At 34.4% G+C, this 26,939-nt stretch overlaps 1 protein-coding gene and 1 long non-coding RNA gene across 4 annotated transcripts in view; one reads left to right on the forward strand and one right to left on the reverse strand.

Annotated features, from left to right (window-relative positions):
- The window catches only part of LOC133222823 (uncharacterized), a 252,588-nt gene that overhangs the window by 189,449 nt on the left and 36,200 nt on the right, over positions 1 to 26,939 (reverse strand). The gene's annotated exons all lie outside the window — the stretch shown is intronic.
- TBC1D22A (TBC1 domain family member 22A) overlaps positions 1 to 26,939 on the forward strand; it is a 165,999-nt gene that overhangs the window by 122,530 nt on the left and 16,530 nt on the right. For 2 of the 3 annotated variants that reach the window (XM_061372891.1, XM_061372894.1), the window contains one exon: positions 11,905 to 12,000. In XM_061372891.1, coding sequence (XP_061228875.1) covers positions 11,905 to 12,000 — 96 coding nt within the window. Of the gene's footprint in view, positions 1 to 11,904; positions 12,001 to 12,686; positions 13,078 to 26,939 lie in introns of those variants that run through there. The other variant, XM_061372893.1, reaches the window with a different exon arrangement.

Raw genomic sequence — 26,939 nt, forward strand, 5'->3', positions numbered from 1 at the left:
TAGTGTACACAAAGTAACTGGGGATGAGTAAACTGTGTCAAAAATCTTTCAGCTACATGCCAAATCAAGCTGTATTTGCAGCTTAAATGCTATCTTAAATGTTGAATTTATCTTTGAACACACAGCTTGACATCCTTGTTTCCAACATTTCAGGATATATGCTAGTCAGAGTTTAAAGCCCCAAAGTTCAGTCTTCAGCCTTCATTGTTATAAGAAAAATCATGTGGGAATAATCTATGTAAATAATTTGAAAAACATTATAAAGCTAAAGGGCAGATGCAGTAAAAAAATTGCATTTTGATGATACATCCATTAATAGATAAACCTATTATTTTAGTTTCTTATTTGGGTACATACTACATTGTTTGGTTTCTGTTGTAATTTTCTACAGGCTGAATAGTTATTTTGCTAAATATTGGTACATTTCACATTCATTTTGTTGATAAAACTTGTCCTGAAGCCTGGCAGCATGATTTTTTATGATTGTTGCTTGTTACAGCATAATAAAAGAGATTTGAGGAAAATTACATGGAAGCATAATTTTTTTCCTTTTTTAATACTAAAAACCAAATCCAGTAAGAGACATTTATAACCTCTGTAGACACTCTTTTGAAGGCTTGAATAAAATAAATTGTAAAACTCTTCTGAAGATTTGGAGTGATGTTTAGGAATCTAATGCAGCGTGCAGTGCCCAGCTTGTTTCGGTAGGACTAGTGTTGTGCTTTTAAATTATGTAGTCAATAGTTCTTGATTAAGGAGATTGTGAAGTACTATACTAGATGTTAACGGTGAATTTCAGGGGAAAATCCTGTGTTCAGCCAAAAAAATTAATCCAGAAAGCTATTATTTGAATCAAAGTTGTCCTCCCATTTTGAGCTGCTTAAGGCCATGAAGGTGATGTTTAGGGCACTCTGTTTTGTCTTCTGTTGGAAGCGTCTCAAGATACTGGTACTGAAGATTCAGTCCTTTAAATGTCAGCGTGGATTAATGGAGAGATGCTCACAAAAGCTGGTGTAAAATAAAAAGGAAGCCATGTTCACTGAGATCTATAAGAGATTTGGACATCACATTCTGGTGATGTCATGCCAAATGAGAAAAAAAAAATACTGTTCACCTCATGCTGTCAGTACAGAGGAAGCTGTTGTAGAGCAAGGGCTTTTCAAGCAACTCATCTGTGTTGTATCTGTGATGGAGTAAGGTTATCCAGAAAAAAAAAAAACAACAACATATTTTTGGTAATACAATTAATAAAAGTGTATGCAGGTGGTAGTATCTTCAAATTTGGCTCACTCTCTGCCATTATTTTCTTCATTTAAACTGCTGTAGGGTGTTCTTGTAGAAGCTTTTCTCAACAAAGTGCTTGCAGTCTATACACTTACCTAACATTGATGGTCAGTGTATTATACAACCTAGCTGGAGAAAAGTATGAGAGTATTACTGTCTTGTAATTGCTCAGGGCTCTTCAGGGTCAGGACAGATCTTTCAGTTCTACCAGAGTTAACCTCCAGAGAACCTTGATAAAGCAAATTGCAACAATTCCACAGGTGTTGCCATTCCAACATAAGGCTTTAGTTTCATGCTGCTGTCTTCAATCAGTAATCTGGTGTGAAGACTCATTATTAGTGCAGACTTTTACTTGATTGTTCTGCTGTCCACCAGTTTTTTATTTTCAGCATTGAAGATGGAAATCAAAGAGCTTACCTTGATTCAGTGTCTGAGAGATATTTAAGCACTAATCAGTCTCTCGCATCCATTAACACATTAGCATCTTCAGAACAATAGTGTTATTCCCAGAATATATTTTGGCTAAAGCTAATAAAACCAGTTATGTTTAGTGGGTGTAAGTTCCCATTCTGATCAGAGTCTGGCAAACCTGCACCTGATCATCACTACTATTCTGTTTCTGCACTAACCAGTTGGTGGATAGGAACAGCAGTGGTATGAAAAGTATTTTTTGGATTAGCTTGGTGAGTCTTTTGTGTGAAGTGTTTAGGTAAGAAGCAGCTTATCTTATTCATCCAGACAAGATCAAGCTCCTAGTGATAGCTATCAAGTATCTAATGAATTCAATTAAAATACATGCATTATTAACATTTCCAGCTGTGATATTGAGCGCATAGCGATTTTCAGATACTTGGAATGAGTAATGGTGTAGCTTTTCATTTGCTTTTGACATGAGCCCTTTCATAAACCTGCAGTTTTGCAGAATCACTGCTGTGTGCTGGACGTAGATGAAAAGCAGCTAAGTAGTGTTTTCAGATGTGCTTTTTCTTCTCTTTAATCGGTGAAGATGCTGTTGCATTCAGAGCTGCCATCTTTAGTTTCTGTGGCATTATTAACATGTTAGTTTTAATAAAAGCTGAATGAAATGTAAAGCATGCGGGCTATGGAATGTTGTTAAGCAGTCATATGGTCACAATAAGCTTGGTGCAATTAGTTCGTCATCATGAGACAAGATTGAACATTCAGCCATACTGCCATCCCTACATAGAAACTGATTCAGATAGTGTTGCTGTGCAAGGGAACAGTATTTTCATGAGCAAGTGTTAAGACATCTGCAGACCAGCAAGTGGTAGAAAATACAAGTTTCAGCTATTTCGTAGTCCCTAGAAGAATACTGGTCATAAGAAACTAAGGATTTTGGTGCAGTTTGTAGACTGTAACATGGTTTAATGATGAGACAAAGGGGTGAAAAAAGCTAGTGGTACATCTTGAGTATTTTTATAATGGTTGTGTTAGAAACTTGGGTGGTGCTCTTGACTGATGACTTCACTCTGTTACGACTAAGCTTGCAAAGATCAGTATGGACAAGAAAGAAAAGCAATAGTTCATGGTTATTACTAAATACCTTTTTGGTATCTCTGTTTCTACTATCCTATCCACTTATCTTCTTAGCCAACAAGACTGCCTGTTAGAAAATGTGTGACTCAATGCAATACACATATTTGTTCATTCTGAGTTCTTACGGTGTTTGTCACTGGACTGCTTTTCTTGAAAATTTAGTTGTTATTGCTAAGAAGAAAATCAGTCTTAGAACACACAGGGTTGGTTTTTTTTTATGAAAGTCATTTTATGGTTAGAATCTAATAAGAAGTCTTCCAAAAACTTGAATGCAATTGCATTGATGTAATCATCCCTTCAATTTGCAGGAGAGGGAATTTGAGGACTGTAGAGTTTCTATTCACTGATTAAGAACTCAATAACATCTTTATTGGATGACTCTTTACTCAAATGAAAAGTAACTTTTATTGTAAGCATTCAGTGCAATCAAAATGCCAAATTTTGTCCAAGTCACATATATGAGCCACCCTCTCTGGAAGTGATGTATTGTGAGGATGTTTTTTGCTTGCATGTTGACAATGTGTCAGTAAGGATATTCTTGTTGTTTGCTGAGAAGTTCAAATAAGCAACTATGGGTCTTCAATACTTTTAGAGGTTGGTTTTGTCTTTCAGTATAAATATGTGATATCTATTTGTACAGTTATTCAAATTATTTTTTCAGTTGTGAAGTGCTAAGCTAACACTTTTTATAGGTCTGCTTTGAAGAATGAATTAAATAACTTTTATGAAAGCTAATAATATGATAAAGCTAAAGCAAATTAATAAAAATTTATACTACGTTTATACAACTGTTTCAGTATCTTTGAAATATGGGGGCTAAAAGCTCTAGTGGTGTCTTGAGCATGGATTATGTATTTCAGCAAAGTGTGATAACAGATGAGTATCTGCAGAAAATGATATCATTGGGCTTCCTTTAATGGATTAACAGTTTCATACAAAAACCTCAACAGTCCCATTGTTTAGAAGAAAGGGATACATGTAAATGAGGCCAGTGCTGAAACTGTATTTAAATAATGCTGACAGTTCTTCCATTGTGTCCATTAATTAATTTCCCAGTATCAAGGTTCTCTGGGTATGAACTGCAAAAATAATTAGAATGATACTTGAGGTAAATAGTTTAGAAATTCCAAAGGCGAAATAGGGAATTAGATTAGTAAATATTTGTCATACTGCTTATTTGTATTAATTTTTGAAATCAAGTTATTACGGAAGTAGGATCCAGTTTTGATTCATATGATCTGCTGAAGTTCTGCTCACAGGTGGAAAAGCTGCCATATTCTTTTTTAATCGTGCCTTGTTCTTGTTTGAAATCAGGAGTGTGCTTAAAGCAGGCTAACATTTTATGTAAAAATATTTTTCCGTACAGCAAAATTCTTCAGAATTAAATCAGTTGTGGCATATTTTTCTAATGATCTGGGCTTAGTTTGTGCATTGTAAGGTAAATCTTATCATTAAGTAGAATTCTGTGAATAATAGTGAATTTATTGTAACACAGCTTTGCTTTTTTCCACCACATTTTTGGCTAACTAATTGGTGTCAAGTCATTACTTGAGAAAGAATTTCAATGTTTAAGTTTAAATTAAATCAATGATTTCAGATAGAAGGAATAAGGTCTTGATTAAAAGGAAACTTCAAAACAAATTTCTTTCCAGCTGGACAACCATGCCTGAACAACTGAAGCCCAACTTTAAGCCTAGCTTAAAATAAAAGTAATCTTTGAAGTAAATATTTTCTCTGTCATTGAATGAAGGTAATACAAAGATGAGATTTAAATTTTGGTATCCCAAATGTGAATACCTTTGAAAATATCTTCTGTGGAGGTTTTTACTCAAATCTGCCATGCAACCTGTAAAAAATACCCTGCAGCTTTTTGAAAGCATTTTCTTCAACTTCACCTATTGTGTGGGCATCTAGTCTGTCACTTTTGGGTTTATCTTCATCTTTCTGCTCCTCAACCTTTCCATAACAATGCAGTTGATACTTCTGTAACTTCTCTAATGGAAGAAGGGTTCTAAGTTACTGGTGTGGAACATCTGAATAAATAAAGATGCAAAATTAATTTTCTGGGAAATACTGTTGAGTTAGACTTTCCAAGTGTGTGTACGTTTTTGAAAAAACTGTTGGTAATGTCATCTTCTCATATCCTCTTACAACTTCTGTCATCTGCCTAAGGAGTGTAGGGAAATGTATCCTTCAGCTTTATACTCATGAATGAAATAAAATATATTGTAAGCTTGCTTTTCATGCTGAAACAGGAAGTAAAAGACGTTTACATAGAAATTCTCCTTTTTTAAGTCATTACTCAGTGCTGTAGCTTGGTGAGATAATTAGGAACCATATTAATGGCTCTAATTGAAATACTTTGGTTTTTAATACATTAACCATGATGAACAGAAGATAATATAGCTGTAAGTAGTCAACCACTTTCTAAAACCTAAACAGTGTAAATTATCCACCCTTACTGATGGAGACTTGCTATGTTATATGACCGTTACTTGTTAAGCGACTGAAATCAGCCTGGAGTAGTTCCATTAGTTTTGCTACTGGTTCTGATGTTGTCATCTCCAAACAAGTTAAAAGTTTTTGATTTTACACAGAAGAAAAACTTGCAGAGAGTTATTAAATAAATATGTATATTAGATTTGGAGCCTATATTTCATCCCTTACCATTATGTTGGGTTTTTGTTAGCTAAAATGGCAGTGACTGATTGTCCCTGGTAGAATTCATGCTTACATTGCCATGTTCCTGGTCTTTCATGTTCTTCCTAGCTGTAACTAGTAGGTAGAATGAAAGTTGTTTGCCTTTTGCTTTGTAGGAATTCAACGTGGCAGATTAAGTAATATTTTCTCTGGTAACTACAAAGAATTAACAAAGAACTCTTCACTGCAGATGAGAGGAGGCTTATTAACATGGGAAAGTAGAGAAAAGAAATCAATAAGCTTCTGATAGTTTCAGTATGCATAATTCTTCTGTGTATATCTAGGTTCTTTTCAAAGTTTGTTGGAAATAAGTGTTGCAAAATGTAATTGGGTAGAGTTCTGTGTAAGCTATGCACTGGGTTGATGTAACCTATTGAGCTTGCTGAAAACTGTAGAGAAGGTTCTTTGCTAAAGGTTATTAAAGAAAAAGCATGACTGTGAAATTAATGGGTAATAACTGTCCAGAGATTAAAAAGATGTGGTAGGAATAAGCAGGCAGGTTTCAAAATTAAAGGAAATCACATGTAATTCTTTTAAAATCTGTGATGATGCATTAGCTGTTTCTGCTGAAGTGATTTGGAACAGGAAACAGGAGTGAGACAGCAAAGTTTGCTGGCAACACCATTCTATGGAGAGTGGTAAAGTGACAGCAAGGAGTTGTAAGGCTTCATGTTGCTGTGAAGAACCAGGCAGTAAATAACAGCTGAAATTCCATGTGGACAAATATAAAATTATATTGTGTGTGTGCTTGGCACAATCCTAAATTTACGGGTGTAAATGCAGGCTTCAGGTTAGCTTTCTGCACTCCAGTGCAAGAGGAAAGTAGAATCTCAGTAGCAGTCCAAAAAGAAAAAGCAAATAAAAATCTAGGAATTGCTGGAAAAGGAAAGGAGAACAAAATATTATGCAGCTATGATAATTATGGTCTTTTTGCATTTTACATGCTGTATACAGTGTCGACCTTATTTCAAAATCAGAAAAGTACACAAAAAGATGCTTAAAAAGGCTGAGCAAAGATGGTGGAGCTGGTATATGAGGAATGGTGGAATAGATCAGAAAAAAATCTAGTCTGTAAAATAGAAGGAAAGATGAATGGACTGAAGAAGGTGAATAGGAAGTGATTATTATTACTCTCTTTCAATGTGATAACTGAGCAGCTTTGCATGCAGCTAGCAGGTGCTGGGTTTAAAGCAGCTGGTTTAAAACAGACATGCTATAGAGCATGCACTTGCCTCGTGGAATTCTTTTTTACAGGACTTTATGATTACCAAAAAAGCTTACAGTTGCAAAAATCTTTGGGCATATTAGTAAAGAAAATAGGTGTATTCTACAGCTCATTTAAGGGCATTTTTAAACATGGGATCATTGAAAGTTGACAGGATATTCTGGGGAGGTACTGCTATATGCTTGCACTCTTACAGTCTTAGTTGTCTTAGACCAATGCTGTTGGTCATTCCTGTTAGAAGATAGCTACCCTGATGGATCTCTCCGTAGTGTGCTCGTGCTGTGTTTCTTCTCAGACTGGAACTCTGAGCCACAGTTTTGACAGTGGGTTGAGTCTGTGTCTAGGAAGTCAGAGTGCCTGGCTAAGGGAAAAGGCAAATCATGGAGGAGCAGCCAACACATTCCACGTTCCATAATGATCCTGCACCATCTTCTTTTTCTCTTTCTGCCATAGATTGCTTAGATAATGTTGGAAAAAATACTTGAATCTTTTTATAGCTAAGCTATCTTCTCTTTGTATTGTAATAAAAACAGAGTTGCTTAAAGTTGGTTTATTCACTTATAAAGAAGTCCTTGTGTCTGAGCCATTATTTGCATGTGAAATGTGGTGGTTTAATACCTAACCTTGGCACAATTTCATAGTTTTAGCCATTCTGAGTACTTAAAAAATAATCATGCATTTTATTTACTCTATCAAGAAATATAATGCCATGAGATATTATTCTCCTTAAATACTGAAGTATCCAGGGTATGTGAGGCAGGTTAGACTAGACAATAATAGGTCTAGTCATACAACAAAATTTGCATTCTTTCAGTGACTGTCTAATTCAAGAAGCTGAGGAAGTGTAGTGTACAGAATGCCTTTCATTTCAGCTACAGAGGAGATCCAGCATTTGCAGGGCAATGAGATATTTGTGATGTTAACAATCTAAATGATTTTTATAGATAACGACAGATGGTTCTTAGATAATGTGCTCTGAGTCGTTTGTAATATGTTCAGAATAAGTCTTCTGGAAGGTTGTACATCTGTCTTGAGGTCTTTTGCTAAAATATTTAAATCAAGGTCATTGTTTATATTTGATTTTAAATAGCTTTTAGCTGGTAGTCTGCAATTCTATACATTTAGAGATCAAACTGTTTGCAACTTCAAAAGCTACAAATGGAAAGGTATAATAGGTAGCAGGTGTTAGAAAAGGCAATTATGCATTAGCTGTTTTACTCAATTTCTAAAACTGTCTAAAACTATCCATTGGAAATACTTTGTAGCGTAGACTTATCTCTGAAGCACAATGAATTCTTAAATCTTCAGGGGGTTATGTATTTTTTTTCTAATGAATTGCATATTTAAACCTGTTTGGTTTCATTTAAAAGAGCTGAGGAAAATTGTATTGGAAAAAAAAAAAAAGGTTGAAGAGAAAAATACCAAGAAAAAGTATGGGTTGTTACATACTTGCAGATATTTTTTTCTGCAATTCCTTAAAATATTTTCAATTTACAATGTCGCAGTTCTGGGCTTTTTTTATTTAAATTTTAATTATTATATTTTTTTAAGATGGTTATCTTGACTTTCTGGCTATGAAAGAATTTTCTTGATTATGTGATAATAGAATGAATACTTGGGTGTAAAATCAGAATCTTAGGTTAATATCAGAAGAACGAACACTCTGATGATCTAATTTGACTGCCTATGTAACATTGTTAAGAGAGATCAAAATAAACAATTTTGCCAACAGTTCTGCAAATTGACTTTTAAAGTGAAAATGCTGCTTTGAGACAGATTCCTTTAATCTTGCTTCCTTCTCTCCTTGTAAAGAATTTGTATAATGTTGGAGGAGTGAGGAGAAGAAAGGAAGATCAGTATGTCAAACGAAGATGAAAGGAAGATCAGTATATCAAACCAAGTTCCTTTCAGTTCATCATATAGAATGGTTTGGGTTGGAAGGAACCTTAAAACTCATCCAGTTCCAACCCCACTGCCATGGCAAGGACACCTTCTACCACACCAGGTTGCTCCAAGCCCAAGCCAACGCAGCCTTGAACACTGTCAGGGATGGGGCAGCCACAGCTTCTTTGGGAGATCTGTTCTAGTGTCTCACACCCTCACCATGAAGAGTTTCTTCCTTATATCTAACCTAAATCTGCCCTCTTTCTTGCTTATGTAATGTAGTTAAAGAAATGTAATAATCCAATACATAAAATATCCTGATCAATAATTAATATTTTTAATGAAATTTTAGTCCTTATAGACCATTCAGTCTTTCTGCTTCTTCATCTGCAGAAATAATCTTCCTCTTTCTTAAGCTACTGTATGCAGTATTTCTATACTTTTCCTCCATCTTGTAGCTATCATTTTTTTTTCTTCCCTGTTTTCCTGTTTGATTTCAAATGCTCAGGCTGCTGCCATGCTCTTCAGCTCCCCATTCTTTGAAGTGGTGCTAAACACAGTTCAAAATTCACCAGGTAACAGTGAACTGAGCCAGTTCTCACTATGCCAGAAAGTCTTCACCGTGACAGCGCATCCTTCAAAGTTGGCTTCTGGAAAATGTGTTGATGTTTTCTTGTGCAGACTGTTGACATGTTAAAAGTGAGAAATTGGTTGCAGTTCAGTGCTGAGAAAAAGTAGAACACAAGTACTGTTTCTATACTTAATTAAAAATATATATATATATTTTTTCTCGTTTTAGAGATGAATGTTCTATCAAAGTAAAGTATTATCAAAGGCTAAATTTTTTAAAATATCCATGTTTTGTACATTTACTTATACAATAAAGTAGGAAGAGGTTTTTTTCCTTAGAATTGGCTTTCTGTATTTTTTAGAGTTGTGTTTGATTATTTAAATGTTCCACAATAGTATCTGATATGATAAATGGTAACAGCACTTTGCTTACAAGTGTGTCCTCTTGAGATACCATTTCATGCTTTTATATACATTAGCTTCCCACCCCAAGAGAAATGCCAACACTAAAGTGAAATACATGGGTTTTTCAGGAGGATTGTAGTGAGTACATGATTCTGTAAAACTCTAATATTGTAAGTTGGACTTCAGTCTGTTTTTTCTGATTTAAGACAACCTTTAGAGAGAAGACTAGTTAAGTTTACCATATGCTTTGTCTGTCCTGGGATTTTACAACGTTATTCAAGTCATGTTATTCAACTACAGCGTTTTCCTAGACAAGCCCAGCCTGCAGCTTAGAACCACACAGTGATGCACTCAGTCTCCCCTTTCCACCTGCCCTCTGGGTGGGATGGGGAGGAGAATCGAAAGAATGCAAACCTCCCAGGTTGACATAAAACCAGTCCAATAAATAAAGTATTATACAAAACCACTACTACCACCAATAATAATAATAATGATAAGGAAAATAACAAGGGAAGAGAATATAAAACTAAAAATGGAAAGAAAAAAAAACCAATAAACACAAGTGATGCACAATACAATTGCTCACCACCTGCCAACCAATACCCAGCCTGACCTGAGAAGCAATCTACCCCATCCAGGTAACTTCTCCGAGTTTATATACTGAGCATGACATGCTGTGATATGGAATAACCCTTTGTCTAGTTTGGTTCATGTATCCTGTCTCTGCTTCCTCCTGCCTTCATGTGCCTCTCACTGGCAGAGCATGAGACTGAGATCAGGTTAAGCATTACTTAGCAACAACTGAAAACATCGGTATGTTATCAGCATTGTTCTCAGACTAAAGTCGAAAATAGCACTGCACCAGCTACTAAGAAGGAGAAAAATAACTGCTATAGCTGAACCCAGGGCAATTCTATAATCAGAATCTTCCTTTTATACTTCCAGAATTAACTAATTTCTATTTTCAGTTCCAACACTTTTAAAATTAAAACTCCTCTGCAGATAATTGGCATTATCTTTTCTTGGTTCTTACCAGTTTGGTGGACAATTTGATCTTCTGTTTCTGTAGCTGCTACCATGGTATTTGTATCAACCCCTTTAATGTACTCTGTACTTCCATCAGTCACAGCTATGGGAGAAGGAGAAGTAGTAGGAGGAGAATATTTTTCTTTCTCCACTTGTGATAATGGTGAGGTTACTCTATTGCACTGTCTTATGTGGTTATTTTGAATCCCATGCTCTTCTGTCTAAACAGCAATAAAATACATATTTTCTCATGTTATGTTTTAATAAGAAGTTGTTTCAGTTCATTTTACTTAGCAGAGCAGTGTTTTTCTAAGTAAACTGCAGTTTTGAAATTACCAGTAGAGAAATAGGAAAACCAATTTGCTGTACTTTCAAAGCACTGCAATTTGGTATTAAAAATTATTTAGATATCAGCATTTAGGTATCCCTACATTTGTCAGATTATGTAGCTTAATTTTGTAATTATTATTTTTAAATGTTATTTTAATTAGATTTTACATAGCTTTCATTCACAGTCATCACATTGATAATTAAATATAATTATTTTTTCAGTTCTCAGTGGTGTAGGAAATAAAATCTAAGATTAATTTGGTAACACTGGAAAACTTAGTGAGGTCTTTTAAAAATAAGATCACAGATTTTTCTAAACTTTTAGGTATACTTATAAAATCTTAATTTCTGGGGGGGAGTTTTATAAAGTGAAAGATTCTGCTGACTTGAACTAGAACAGAAATTTGCAGATCTGAATACAAATCTGAGTTGTAAATGTTTTATGTTAGAATTAGTAGATTTTTTCCTTTACTTAAACCCTTTAGTTCAGTCAGTTATGTATTTTTGAAATGCTTAATAAGGTCTGATAGCAAAATTTATAATGGAAAAGCTAGTAGTACTAAGAGTTTGCTCTTAAAAATGGAGATAAAGCATATGCTCATGCCGCAATGTTAAACTAGACAGTACTGTATTTCATGCCAAATGTAAGTTAATGGATAACATCAGAAATGGAAAACACATCTGGAAAGAATGAATTTAAATATAAGAAATGTATGCACACCTCACCTTTATTTTTTTTTTAGACAGTAGCTATGAATAGGTTTGGCCTAGGTGAAATGCAAATATATTTATGATACAGAGAGAGAGATTTGACTGACATTTGTAATTAGAAGCGAAAGTGCCATAAAAATACACTTGGGGTATATGGTGATCAAAAGTAAGTTTTGCGTATTGAAAGAATGATATATTTTTATCTTTTCCAGTCTGAACCAGAGGGCTTTTCTCACTTCCACTTGTACGTCTGTGCTGCCTTCCTTGTCAGGTGGAGGAAAGAGATCCTGGAAGAGAAAGATTTTCAAGTAAGTGAAAGGGGCTATTTTTCAAGGACATGGTGGTATTTATTAAATTTAGCTTCCTAGTGTTACTTGGAGATGGTTTTATGACAAAATACCAGCAGTTGCAGCAAGACTGACGGTATCTAAGAGTTGCTCCAAAACTGTTAGATGTGAAGTGATGGACTATAAGCAGTAGGAGATGCATTTTGTTTGTCCGCTCTGGGAAAAAAAAAAAGCTGTTTTAACTGAGAGGAACTTTGAGAAGATGATTTCTGAAGATGCTGTAGCAAGCAGAGCCTTGGTATTTCACAAAGATTTTCTGATAAGGTAGTTGGATGTTTTTTAATGTATTTATAGCATTTCATCTGTATAAACAGCACACTAACAATGTGATTTTCATTCTTTCAAAAATACCTAGGCAAGCGGTCTTTTAAAATAAGAAGCCTGTTTTTCAGTAGGAAATGAGAGGATTGTAAGACTATTCACTTCAGGTCCCTGCATTTCAAAACCTTACATTTTTTTAGCAAAGAGCGTATCAGTTTGGAGTGGAATTTGAGTATGATAAATGGGCAAATAATTTGCATATGCCTGTAGAAGTTCAATTATGATTGTGAACTGGTGACAGTTCACTTTCATAGAAAGACCATATATTGCATTTTACCTTGTGATACGCATGCAATGCCTGAAAGGCATTTACGTCCTGCTTACAGGCTGACTGTAAGCAAACCATGCTGCACAGCCACCACCATTGCCTGCCTCTGGAAATTCCCTGTTACCAGCTTGTTTTCCCTCCATCTGACTGAACTCTGTTGCCCTGAATGAACTGTTGTATAAATTTGTGTATCACTTTGATCTATTTTATCTTTCATCATAAAATGATTTATTCAGAGAACTTTAACTGCAGTTGCCTATCTTTGCAATAAAGAAGTGCCTAAGGGCACAACTAACTAATTTATCCTAGCTGTTAAGCCTGTCAGGTTTTCTCAATTTATGGTATTTTGTCAAAAACAGCTTTAATGTTGGCAGCCATGCCTCTCAACTACCAGTGTTCACAATGTTAATCCTTCCTATTAAATTTTTCCTGTTGATTTCCTGCACCAATTTAATAATTCTCCCGTTTTGCAAAGTCTATTGCAAGTATGTTTAAAATAAATAATAATCTGAGGTATAGTACTTGAAGATTTGTTTTGTTCTCCTTACATATTTTGAGATATATTTTTTTACTTATTTAATAATTAAGGTATTTCTTTATGGTTTAATTCCTTTATAGACTATGGAAACTAGACTATGAAGTACATAAATCTGGAACACATTTATCAGACTGCTTTAGCTTCCTTACAACATAGAAGCATAATTAGTAATTTTGAGGATCTGTAGCACTAGTTTTATCACAATCGGATGTTATCACTAAAAGGCTTGCCCTTCTTTATTGTGTAACATGACCTTTAAAAATGACTACACTAAAGTGTTATTAGTTCTCCAAATGATGCTTCTCTCCCACGGGCAAGAATAAAATCCGTTATTCTTCTGGTTTGCTAACAATAGCTGTAGACTGTTGCCTAGTCTTCAAAGTGGTAGCACAAGCAATAGGTATTTAAACTACACTGGAAAGTTAGGAAGTTCAGTTTGTGTTGTTGGGGTACTCTAATTGCATTGAATTCACATTATTGAGAAGTCATAGCTATAGTACATTTCCTGCTGCATTTTTTGTTATGTAAACTGTACCAAGAATCATGAAAACATGCATCATCATTTCTCTTGCATATGCATATGATAGAGATAAGTCTCTTGACTTCCCACAGGTTAAGCCAGTTCTCTATTCTATGTCTTTATAAATTGGTCCTGCCTAAGTACTGTAAAATAGAGTACACTGGAGAATGAGGATAACTATTTCAAGCTGCAGTGTCCCAAGACAAAATATTTGATTTTAGGAAGCTGAGCAGAGGAGAAATGACAAATGCTTTTGTTTTGCTGTGAGTTTATAGTTACTTGTATTTTGTCCTGCTTAATAAAGGTATTGGTAACCTCTTTAGTAAACTTTGATCCCATTTTGAACTTTGCTATGTGATGCCATTAGCTATGTGATGCAATGCTATGTAATGAGGGCAAAAATAATTACATGCTATTTTCAGATTTTACAGGGTCACTTTTTGATAGCGGTGAAACTATGCTGATATGTTTCCAGGTAGACATTTTAAATATTTCATGCCCATGTACAATATAAAGATTAATACTATAGAAAAGAATGATAGTGGTTTGGTTCTAGTTAGAGCTTGTTAATCTCCCATAGTTATCACTTCTTGAGACAGTCTGCTTTACTTACATAGGATGCCTCACAAACCCAGGTGCAGAAAGCTCGTTTGTGCAGCAATGTAGTTCTAATCATACTTCAGATTAACAGCTTTTACTTGACATGTGGGGGAAACAGAGAACAGAATGGGCAGACAGTAAATGGAAGACCTTTTAACGCTGGATTACATATTCCTTTGTAACCCATGTGATGTTTGGTGCGATCAAATGAGTCATTCTTGCCTTATGACATTTCTGTTGATGGTATAAATGTTCTGTGTTAATTCACTGATTTCATCCTAGTGTCAGATTACAAAAAAAGAGAAAAAGCACTGTAAGTTTAATATGGGTACAAATACAATATTTTTTTTAACGTGATAAAACATGTCTTGCTGTGCAAATGCAACATATGAAATTAATTCAGTTTTTACTATCTAAGCTTAAGTAATTAAAGATATAAGTAATGAAGACCTTTCTATTCATCAGCATGTTTTAGACTTTGACTTACTGTCATTCGTTTTCCTAACAACAGCCATAATTCTAAAATACTTCTGAAATCTTGGGATGTGAATGGTTGATGCTAAACTATTCAAGTACGATTTTAAGCACATTTAGAATTAAAATATGAATGGAAAACATGGCTATTGAGTTTAACGTTACCAGATATCTGAAAGATTTTTAAGGAAACAAGGAACTAGATTCAGCTGTCAAACTGAATGTAAGCTAATAGTAATGTTGGACTGATACTGGTTTATCTGTTATATACTAAAGATATAGTCCAAATTTTCAGTTTAAGTAAGTCATCATTTTGTTGACATAGCTGAGCTATAAAGATATATTCAATATGTTGTAGTAAGGAATCTGTCTTGCAGATTTTTACCTCGTGATTCGAGGATACAAGCTTTTCTCTCTGTCTAACAGACATTTTCACCCATGCTGTCATCAGCTCACATCTTTATTACTGCAATGTCCTTTTCTTTGGCTTTGACAAATGCATTTTTGCTTCATTTATATTCACCGGGACTGCAAAGAAGCTATAAAGATCACTTTTCAGTCCATCATTTTTTCTTGCTTTGCATCTCCTTTAGCTCCCTTTCCTTTATAGCACCAAGGAAAACTTAGACACCTTCTCTTCCAAGACCTTTAATGGACTAATACTGACACCTTACATGTCATCTCATATTCAGTGTTGAGATGATGACTGCCAGTATATCAGCTGGTGATGACAGCCTCATCACGCACTTAAGCTTGCAAGAAAGTATGTGCTATCTCCCAGATAGACTGTCTCACTTAAATGGAGCACCTAATGCAGATACTCAGTTACTTTCTTCTAAATCTTTACGTAAGTGCTGTTTTTCTGCAATACCTAGAATAGACCTGACAGGTAGGCTTCAGTCTGTTTATAGCACTTGCAACCACATTGACTAGTTTTGGGTTGCTTCTTTTTACTTTTCTGTGAATTTATTGTCTCTTGTTTTATACTTGAGCCATAAAATCTTCAGGGTAGTGACTGTCCTTTATTCTGAATTATGCATTCTTTAAAATAATAATTTTGTAATCTTATTTTATAGAAATATTAAGGAGTAAGCCATAATGCCTTCATGACTAAAAGGAATGTGTGCACAATTGTTTGTCTTATTGAAATTTAGACAAGTGCTCTTGATTTTTGCCAAATGTTTGACTATGGTGAAGTATTGCAAGCTTATGTTAGTTGAAATAATAATGTGAACCGTCATCTTTCTACATCATATGATCAATAAAATGTAAAGGAAATGAAGGTTGTTATTACTTATGTGAACATTTATGCCTTGTGAAGTTGTTGTCAGCTTTATTAGATTTAATCTTAGGTTTTGCATGTGTTAGTTTCAAGATGGATGCCTGTTTCAGGGGATAGTGAAATGTTTCACAGTGGAAACATCTGAAAATCAGCTGCAGGTTGACTTTGAAGTGCATCTTCAGCTCAGTGATGGAATGAGCACTGTCAATACCTTTGGTTTGTTTTGCCTTTCCTTCCCTCTTTAATAATCACTTAATTGGAATCAGCACAAGGTTAGAAGGCTCACTGCTACCTACCACTCTTCCTAATTCCTGAGATTTAAGGCCCAGCTCACTTAAATACTTTGCCCCTTCTTTGGAATAAAATTAGAGGTGGTCCAGGTTAGTATCTTCTGATACCGGTAAGAATACACTACTAATTTTTCAACCCTCATTTAGCACATGTCCTTGCCCTTTTAGTCTTTTTCCTTATGTTTGTCAGCATTTTTTGGGTGCAAAGACAATTGTTTCTACCTGTGGTCTGTTCTGTGCCCATTAGATTTATTAGATTTCAAAGTTCCTATAGCATTATGTTAGTCCATGAAATAGAGGAATAGTATTCTCTTTTTATGAGTGAACCCTTGGCATCTGAATGTTAATGGCTTGTGTTGCTTTAGGCGTAATCTCAAATTTAAAGGAAAAAAAAGAGAAAAAAAGTATATTTCTGGCAGAGGATTTCACACCTATATTAAATGATATTAATATTCAGCAGGAAAGTCTGAATTAATCAGAAAAATTCAAAATCAGAGCTATTGAAAACGCTTGAGTTTCATCCCTATTTTCTAGGAATATATAGATGATGATCATATTGTCTCCTTATTTCATTCTTGAACTTGTCTGCCAGTTATCTTCATTGAAATATAACAGACTTTATGTGCAATCGAAGACCAAGTCTGTAGCTTGCATTTATTGCTGTTCAGACTGTTACATTTATTACGGGTATATTTTTATTTCACTTTTCACATGAACTAGCATTTCTTTTAAAGTGGATTCTTGTTTGTGATCTAAAATCACTTGAAAGAGAAGGTTTTAAAGGAAGACAAATCTGACTCTGTACCCCTCCCAGAATGTGTATTTACCACAGCTACACAAGTTAAGAAATACAACTTTGCACCCTAAAAATGGGATTGGTAGATGGTTACAGAAGTGACTGAATAGGAAGGTCCTTGGAAGACAAATTCAATTCATACTGCTGTCTGCACAGTTAACAGGCTTTAGTTTAGAAAGTTTAATATTAATATCCTTCCTAGTAATTGTCTACTATAGAAATATATCAGAAACATGCTTTTATACCATCTGTTTATGCTCAACTACAGTAACACAGTTTTCCTTAATCTTTTGTCATCTTGTTCCTAGCTTATGATGTGAGTTTTTAAATAGTGACTTTTTCTTCATTAAAGTACAGGAGTTCTCACTTCAGATGTTATGAGGCGTAACTAATAAATATATTTTTAATTTAGCTTCTTGGTGTGTGCTGTGCTGGAAATTTAGTTCTCATTACTACTGCAGTAAAATAAATGTTTCTCAATTTAAAAAAAGTGATGTTTCTGAACAGTTTAGCTTTCTGATCAGAGGAGTGCTCACCCTTCTTCTATGTAAGCTCTGTGATTGAAAGTTTTGTGGTTCTGATCCTGCGCTCTCACTCCTCAGTATGTGGAAGCTAAAAGGGTCTTTTCTGAGAATGTACTAAAACCTGTAAAGAGTTAAGAACTGTGAACATGGAAATCTTTCTGACTTTATAGAGCCTGGCTACTAACATTGCTGTGATTTTACTTCCTGCTGTGAACACTTTTGGAAGACATTAATATATTGTCATGTGTTGCCAAAAATTGGAAGCTCTGCTGTTTTGGACTTTGAACATTGTAACTAGCAATCTAAAGAAGTTGCTCCTTAACCTCCGAGTACAAGTGGTAGACAACTGGGAGTTAGCACTCTTGAATCATGGAATCATAGAATAGTTAGGGTCGGAAAGGACCTTAAGATCATTCAGTTCCAACCCCCCTGCCATGGGCACGGACACCACACACTAGACCATGTCGCCCACGTCTCTATCCAAACTGGCCTTGAACACTGCCAGTGGTGAAGTATTTACCAATTCTTTGGGCAACCTGTTCCAGAAGAGCCAACTTGCATTACTAAAATCACTGGCATTATTTTTGCATGTTTACTATTTAAAAAATGTTTCCAAGAAGGTATATGGCAAGTTATAATTCTGAATACTCTGTTTTTAACTCCATGTAAATGTTCAAGCCATTTGAAAAAAAATCATTTAGACAGTGTTTTTCTTCAGTTTGTTCCAATTGAAGTTACTATTTTGAATGGTTTGCTTTTCTGATAGGGAATATGTTGCAGTTTTAGATGATGCATCAAATTAAAAGGTTCAAATGTGAACACTCAAAGTGCAGTTCTGTGCTTGGATTTCATGTGCAATATACAGCAGTTCATTAACTTCTACCCATTGTTTCATGCAGAACAAAATCTTTGACAACAGAGTTAGTGTGTTTGACAGCTGAGGTCAGAGTACCATATATTAGTAGAACCAAGTTGTAATTCTGATGTTTTTCTGTGTTCTTCAAAAAGAAGAAAGCAACTATATGACAAAATGAGCAGTAATTTGTATTTGCTAAATCAATTATATGTGACATTAGCTAATATTTCTCTTCCTTATTTTTCAAATATTAATCTTTTAGGTAACAAAAGAAGTATGTTAACCAGGTGCAATAGTTCAGTACAAATATTATTTGTAGATATGATTCATGTTACAGAGACCAGTTAGATTGAGAATGGGTTACATTATTTAGTCAGGCTTAAGCTTTAATAAAACAAATCCCGTGAATCATGTCTAAATTAGAAATAAAGTCACTTTAAATTACATTTGTAGTCAGTGGAAAGATGTGTGAATCAGTCAATTCTGATCTCAGCCTATCCTCTGCAAATATTTATTTCACTCTATTAATTACAAAGGATCATGGCATCAGCAGAAATTAGAATTAATCTGTTAAATGCCTACATTTAGTGGTCTGAATATTGAATATGCTTTGAAGAATTCCTTGAAGGTTTGAATATCCCTTTGCAAGCCCAAATATCATTTCCTGTACTGATCGCCACCAGAGATGTCAGTAGGAGAAGGGTGGGAAGCATCCAGGAGCAAATCCTGTGGAGGCTGCTGAATAGAGGGAAAGAGCTGTTGAACATAAATCCACTTGTAAAACCTGCTGTTGGGTGAAGAAAAACTGTGGGACATAACATTTATGCAATTCATATTGCTTTCAAGATACCTTTAAATTCTGAATGTTTTCATGGGCAAGAAAAGGTATACATTTCTTTGTATTCTTCTGGGCACTTGACTGTGAGAGAGTACCAAACTGTCCCCATCTGTCTGCAGCTCTATTTTTAAAAAATTATTATAATTAATTTTATTTTTGTTAAATTATTATTATTTGAGTTTAAGGAATTCATTACTATGGCTTTGAATACAATATGGTTTTAGTGGAAAACACATCCGTGTGGTTGTAATATGAACATGATTTTCAAAAGTGCAAACTATAAGATGCCTAGTTGCTACTTCAGAACATGATAATTGTAACTCTTATTTAGTAACCAGTTTTATCTCTTTACTGTAACTGAGTGAACGCTAGAGTGAGTTTTAGTTTACTTCTAGTTATTCTGTACAGTTATACTATGTGTTCTGTATACTCTTGCCAAATTATTACTTTGTTTTAAATCTTCCCATTTCTACCCATTTTGCATAGTCATTAATTAGGAGAGCAGCCTAAAAAAAGGTTATTACTAAGAAATCACTTGGCCCCTATTTACTGTTAAGTCTCTTCAGAATCAAAGACTCTTGAAGAAGGAAATATTAAGGATTACAAAAAAACACAAAGGCACAGAAAGTTACCTGAATGTAGAACTTTAGAAATCATTCCAGTAACAATGGCATAGTAATAATTTCTTTCTTAGACTCTGGGTACTGTAAAAACTGTAGAATCCTAGCACTTCAATCTGGTAAAACTCATTACCTACTGTTGTTACATATCTGCAAAGTTCTGCAGTTTATCAAAATCTTCTTTTTGCTGTACTTGAAAATTGTTTGTTTCAAATGTGATTAGATTGATCTCATTAACCTTACAGTGTCATTGGTCAGCTTTTCCTATTTGCCTCAGGAATTCTCATTTTTAATGGGAATTACTTGGTGAAATTAGCACTAGATAAGGCATTTTTCTGTATTGTTTTTATTAATGTTGTTGTTTTAGTTGCAGGAAAATGTTTAATACGGGTTTGTGTCCCTTGATTGTTTTTGTTGAAGTTGTCCTTGCAGAATGAACTGACACCCAGTAAATAGGCCCAGATGTAGCAACAAGAATTAGTAACAAATGTGACTTTCAGAGTGCATGAGACTGGCCTGGACTAAATGCAGTGTAATCATTGCTGTCTTAAAGGGGGTTTCCTTATGAACAGTTTTATAGAAACTCTAGGTTTGAAGTACTTACACTGTGATGAGTTCCTAGAACATTCACTCATAAGGTATTTAATTATGGATAATATTTGTCTGAGGTGAAAAGCAGTACTTGTATTGTTTTACTTTATTTTCCAAGTCTGTATGTTCTGAAAATCTAGCAAGAACAAAATGTTGCCATGGTTACCTGATGCTGGTTTTCATAGCATATTGTGCTGCTGTTGTTGAAGTAAACTACAAATCAGAAGTGATGCAAGTGTCATGCGCTGGACCTATGGCAATCATATAAAATGATTCCTCCAGTTACTTTGTCAGTATTTATAGTGAGAAACTTTGTAAGTTTCTGTCTTGGTCACTATATCTAACTTTAATCTAGGCTAAATTATACTTCTCAATAAAAGGCTCAGCTGTGATTGCAAAAAAGTAAGATGAAATTCTATAAAAGCTATTTTACCACAGTGTAATAGATACTGCATGTGACTTATTGTATTGAACTGTTTGAGATCGGATAATAATGTTACAGTGCTGTTTCTAATCTGGGTTATGTGTTTTGTTGTTGGTTGTGGGTTTTTTTAAACACAACTGTAAATGTATTGTTACAATGGTGGCACCCATATGAATTTTATGTTTTCCACAATATCAGGTTATAACACAGGGTGATAGGTCTTTAAAAGGAGCCTTAAGCTGATAAAGTTTTTTGCACAATAGAGGATCTACACTTCTGTTATGTTGAGCTACAGAACAGACAGGACAAAATGCTACAAGAAATCTGTAGAGTTCATAAAAACACATATCATTACTGCTACTAGTGTGCAAGCAGCATGATGAAACGTTTGAAAATGTAATATTATCCTAGATTACACAAATCAGTAGCTGAATCAGAATCAAGTTGGTAGATAGTCATACACAAAGAGAAAAAAACCTCTTTGGGGACAGAGAACTCTTGACCGTCTCTAACAAATTTTGTCATTTTGTCAATAAGTTTGCTTAAATAACTTTTGCTAAATTTTTGAAATTATGGGTTTGGCACAGTTTTGTGATTACATTTAAGTGAGAAGCTGGAATGGTTAAGTGGTTCTGATTGCAGCTAAAAATCGCATTGTATGTCATAATTGAAATAGAAGTCTATTTTGCTTATTCTAGAAAAAAGAATGAGATTAAAATAATGTGCATAAAATACAACGGGTATGAAGAATATAATTTGTCTAAGGTGCAAGAGTAAGGACTATATTTTATGCACTTATCCATAAAGTAGTCCTTAATAATCCTGTGGGTCTTTGCATGGCTTTAAGTGAACCAGAATAATAATGCAGTTTCTGCTTCAGTTGAGTTATTTGACAAATTCAACTCAGCACTGTTAGTAAATGCTACTCTTGAAGGGTTAAACTGTACATGGGGAGAAAACCTTATATTTTGGGTCGGACCTCAAGGATCTGGAGACACACTGTTGTGACATTAATTAGAGTAATACTTCTTTTCAAAGCGTTTTCACTTGGGCACATTAAGAATCAATAAAATACAAGTTCAGTAAATAGGCTTCAAAACCAAAACTGTTTTGCAAATATGATTAGCAATTCAAGTATAATTTGCAGAGCGTTATACCAAGAGGTGAAGATTTTACTTTCTATTTTATAATTGAGACTAACATATCATTGTTAATACCGCATAATAAGATCCTGTCAGAAAATGAGATGAAAGAGCTGAGCTTAGTTTTTTACATCCGTGTTCTGGTATTCATTTTTGAAAAAGTGCTGTTTCATTCTGGATATGCTGTTCTTAGATGATCTTGAGTACCAAAATCAGATAAGACTTTCTACCAATAGAAAATGAAATCACAACCAGGAATTTTAGGACTGGCAAAACTTCAAAGGTATCAAATTTCCATGTTAAAAAAGGGCAAATTTCCATGTTAAAAAAAAAACAACAAACCAACCCAACAAACCCCAGTCAAAATTATCCAAAGCAGAAAAGGTTGTCTATGCTGTCTGTTTGGTAAAAAAAACCCACAAAATCCTGTACTTTTCAATATGTTAATCTATAAATCTTCCAAAAATGTTGTCCACTGAAACAGCACATAGTGTGTAACTTTACATGACGTTTGAATTATCACCTTTTAAAAGAGCAGTACACTTCTTGGAACTGGAAAGGGTTTTTGATTCTTGCAAATTACATTGGATGTTCTTATCAGTCCAGATTTCATTTTTGCTACATTACAGTTGTGCTGTATCTTGAATGGTTCATCATAATTATATCTTTTTCTCAGTGGAAACATTGATTTTGTCTTAATTGCAGAATTATATTTATATTTTCTCTTCAGTAAAGTTGCCTGTCGTAACAATTTGAGCCTTAGGATAAAAATATCTACATAATAGAGGACATTTATTGTAGAAAAGCAATGCCAGACTATCAGTGTGTCAACAGATTATACTGAAACTAATTCAGCTATAAGTGATATGGTGAATACCAGTGGAATTGAGGAAGTTGACGAAGAGAAAATTTCTAATGATGGAAACATGAAATGAGAAAGTGTTTGAACATTCAGCTTATAATGCCCATTTCTACAGACTTACAGGGAGAGAATCAGAAATAGAATAAATATGGATTTAACTTAAGGAAATTACATTATCTAAAAATATGCTAAGTAATTCAATGGATATCATAAATCTGAAGAGGTTGGAAAATATCCCAGTTTATTTCAGAGTGACTCAAGTCCAAATATTCAGCAAAGAAATCCAGTATCCAAATTATACTTTCTAATAAAATGACGGAATTTATTTGAAGATTTGATCAAAATTAGAAAATGAAATAAAGTTTTTGATCTTCAGATGATCAATGCACAGTATTGTTTAGTGGTCAGAATAAAGACCAATTAAAAAGATCTGATCTCTGATTTTAATTCATAGTATTTTTATAGGCAAATCTCTTAAGTTTCAGTTCTGTTTTGAAAGGTGACTATGTATTCATGACACCTTTTTATTCAGATGATTGCATATAGCCAATCACTATTTTCACAGAAGGTGTCTCTGACTGAGAATATCTAAGAACTCAGTTGTATTCTGTGCTTTCTCATTAGTGACATTGCTCCACTAAAAACCTATGGAAGAGCATAAGGGTTTCCAAAGATATCCGTAGGACCTTACACTGAAAACAGTGTTTCTTCCATCTCTTAACTATCTTTTATCTGTGAAACCTAAAGTGCAAGAAAAATTCTAAACCCTCAGTCCATAGTGGTTGACTTGCTTTTGTTAAGTATGTTTTAATCTACAGTTGGTTACTAAAATTCACTCATGCTGTGAATGTCAGAGATCTTCCTGCTAGCTAACTGCCCAGTCCTTTAATAGAAATGATAAAATTTAGTGAAAAAATAAGATTTACATTATGTGTGTGAATTTCACACAGATACCTACCTAAAGGATGCATGTTTCAGTCTGTTTTGAAGAAAAGCAGTAGCAGTATGAGAAAGCATTCCACATTACTGCTATATTCACTTGTTTATTTTGGTAATATTGCTTGAATTTATTCTGATTTTTGTAGTAATTTTTCATAGTGTGTGGTAAGAGCATTTTTACCACAGATGCAGGGAGAGGAGGGGAGAAGGGACAGTCTGATCGTCAAAATCATTGAAAGAGCAGCTGCTACTTAGTAACTAAAAGTAACTGTAGCTGCATGTCTGAACTGCAGATGTGTCAAGTTTGCAGCTGTTGCTCCCATGAGCTTTAATGTATTTCATTTCTTGGCAAATTCACTCTGAATTAAAAGCATAATCATACCCAAATTGAGGATTTTGATGTTTTGCTCTAAGTCAAGATGGGTACTGTACTAAGATGTACCAGTTTTAAAGTGGTTTATACTTTTACCTTACTTTAGTCTTTCAAGTTATATGTTACAGCATTTGTGTCTTACATAGACCACATCTATGACTATTTTCTTCAGAAATGTTTCCATCCACCCATTTGACATCAGATCAGGTGTTAAAATCCAGAGGCTTCCAAGTTTTGGCTTGTCAGATAAGATCTTGTCAGTAATCCAGAGGGTGAAATTATAGAAGGGAATGATTAATTCTCTTTTCCTGCTCTTCAGTTCTTAGGAATCTTTTCAAATAATTTGATTATAGTTGATAAATAGAGTTGCTGGTGAAAAACTGTAATAAGCACAGGAAAATTTAATGCACAGAATTTGTGAAGATAGAAAGAACACACACAGCAAAATACAGATTTTTTGTATAAAAAAAAACCATAAAAACTCATTACAGTCTCAACTTTAACTGCTGTCCTCATGTCATTAACAGCTACATCTGTTATTTGGCAAAACATGCCTGTGTGTTTGTGTAATCATTGAAACAGAAAGTTGTGTTTCAGTGATTATACAAGTAATCTGAAACTTGTAATGCTTCTTTATCACTAGAATTTATTTCACCTGAAATACAGAGTTTATACATTTTAATGCAGGCAAGCAAGTGTTGTTTCTGCTTGACATGTAGTTCATCATCTGCTCTAGGTCTGACCATAATGAAGTCTCCCATCATAAAGCACTGTGAGAACAGCATAAATATAATGTAATAACAGCATGATTTAACAGCATGAATCAGCAGTGGACTATTGTGGGTTTCCAAATCTGTACTGCAGCTTCACTATTTCAACAGACTGTTAGAAAGTAAATGAGGTAGCATTAGGGTTGGAGTGGTTCCAGCTGTCATAAGTGGACTGACGTCATGCTTTTCTGGGGTGCAAAGATGCTATTTCAGCCTTCAGTCCTATTTCAGTCTTGCTGGACATGCTATCATTTCCCTTGAGGCACCATGACCACTCACTAATAAGTGATACAGTGTAGGTCATGAATGTGAAATTGTAATGAAAAAATGTGTTATTTTATTGCATTTGTTTATGTTTTCTTTACTTTTCAGAAAAGAATCTTCTCCAGTTAAATTTATTTTGGATATTTTTAGCTCTTTGGATGGTTTTAGGGTATTTATTTTTGCTTCCATGAAGATTTTGAATACTGAGTTACTTTTTGTTAATGGATCTACTTAAAGCTTATCAGAACTCTTCTCAGTGACAGGTTTATTATCTTTGTTTGTAGACATTATCATAGCCTTGAGAGCACTCTCCAAAGGCTTTTCCTAATTTTCAGGAAGACTGCAAATAGGGAAGCTCCAAGGTACCAGAGTATAATATTGTAAAGACATTGTAGTTTTCTTGTGACCATGGTGTGTCCAGCTAACAATAATAATAATTATTAATATTTTCTGCAGAAATAATTTTGCCTTTATTTTCCTTTATGGATTTTAATGGTGAGATTATAACATATAAGTTCCTCCTGTATCTGTGAAAATTTTTGTTTATCTCAGAAGACTCTGTAAGAAGAAAGTAATATTGTTATGTTGTTAAAGATAATAAAGATATCATTTTAATTATAAGTATTAAATTCTATCAGCTTTACTAAGGCATTATTTTTCTCATAATTATTGTTTATCTAGCTACAGATCCAATTTTCTTACTATCAATTAAGAAGAACATACGAATATTCCTCCCCCCCCAGTGTCATTCCTGACAGCTTCATTTCTATCTTTATTCCTGAAAAGTGAACCTGTATTAGGTAACAGACAAGAGAACGAAACTTGATTTCATTGTTTGGTGACATATATTTGGTCGATAGATGCAATTTTTCAAAAGCAAATAGACAAAGAATATATTACAGGGATCATACTAACACATATGACATCCTAAAAGGATGTTTTTATTTAATCATGTTCAAGAGGCAATTTGTCCAATGAACTTCTGTGAGAGTCAGTAATCAGCAAGACGCTAGTCAGCATTTCCACTAATAAAACAGCAGATAATAATAATCTGTGGGTTTACCACAGATACAGATTTACCATTCTGACAAAGTGAGGAGAACACAGCAGTTACATAAACCAAACTTGAATCACTCATTCAGTTGACCTCTTCAGGCAAGCTGCGTGTTGATACAGCCAAGTGAAAAATTTTTGCAAATACAGGATAAGTAGAATAGGTCATTTCTCTGGAGTGAGAGACTGTAGCTTGGGATGCATGGCTTCTGAAATGATCCTAGGGAGAATTGCTAACAGCTCTCTCAGTGTGAGCTAATAGAATGATGCTGTGGCACTTGGGGTTAATTACATCCTTAAACCAGAGAACATAACAGCTTGTTTTGCCTTTCAGTGGGGGGGAGGGTTTGGCAATACTGCAACCAGTTCTGATGTCTGCAGTCCAAGACATAGTGAGAGCTTAGAGTGGGTGGCTGAAGAGTTCAAAATGTTTAATTTGTCAAAAAGAAAACCAATAGGTGGATTGATTAATATATGAGAGTACACTTTTGAAATGGCAGTTGCCATTGCAAAAACATATATGTTTTTTGCCTTCACACAATTACCTCTTAACCA

The sequence above is a fragment of the Neopsephotus bourkii genome, unplaced genomic scaffold (genome assembly GCF_033783945.1).
Source record: "Neopsephotus bourkii isolate Nb327-2 ecotype Australia unplaced genomic scaffold, CSIRO-AGI_Nbou_v1 NB_1624, whole genome shotgun sequence".
Classification (NCBI taxonomy): domain Eukaryota; kingdom Metazoa; phylum Chordata; class Aves; order Psittaciformes; family Psittacidae; genus Neopsephotus; species Neopsephotus bourkii.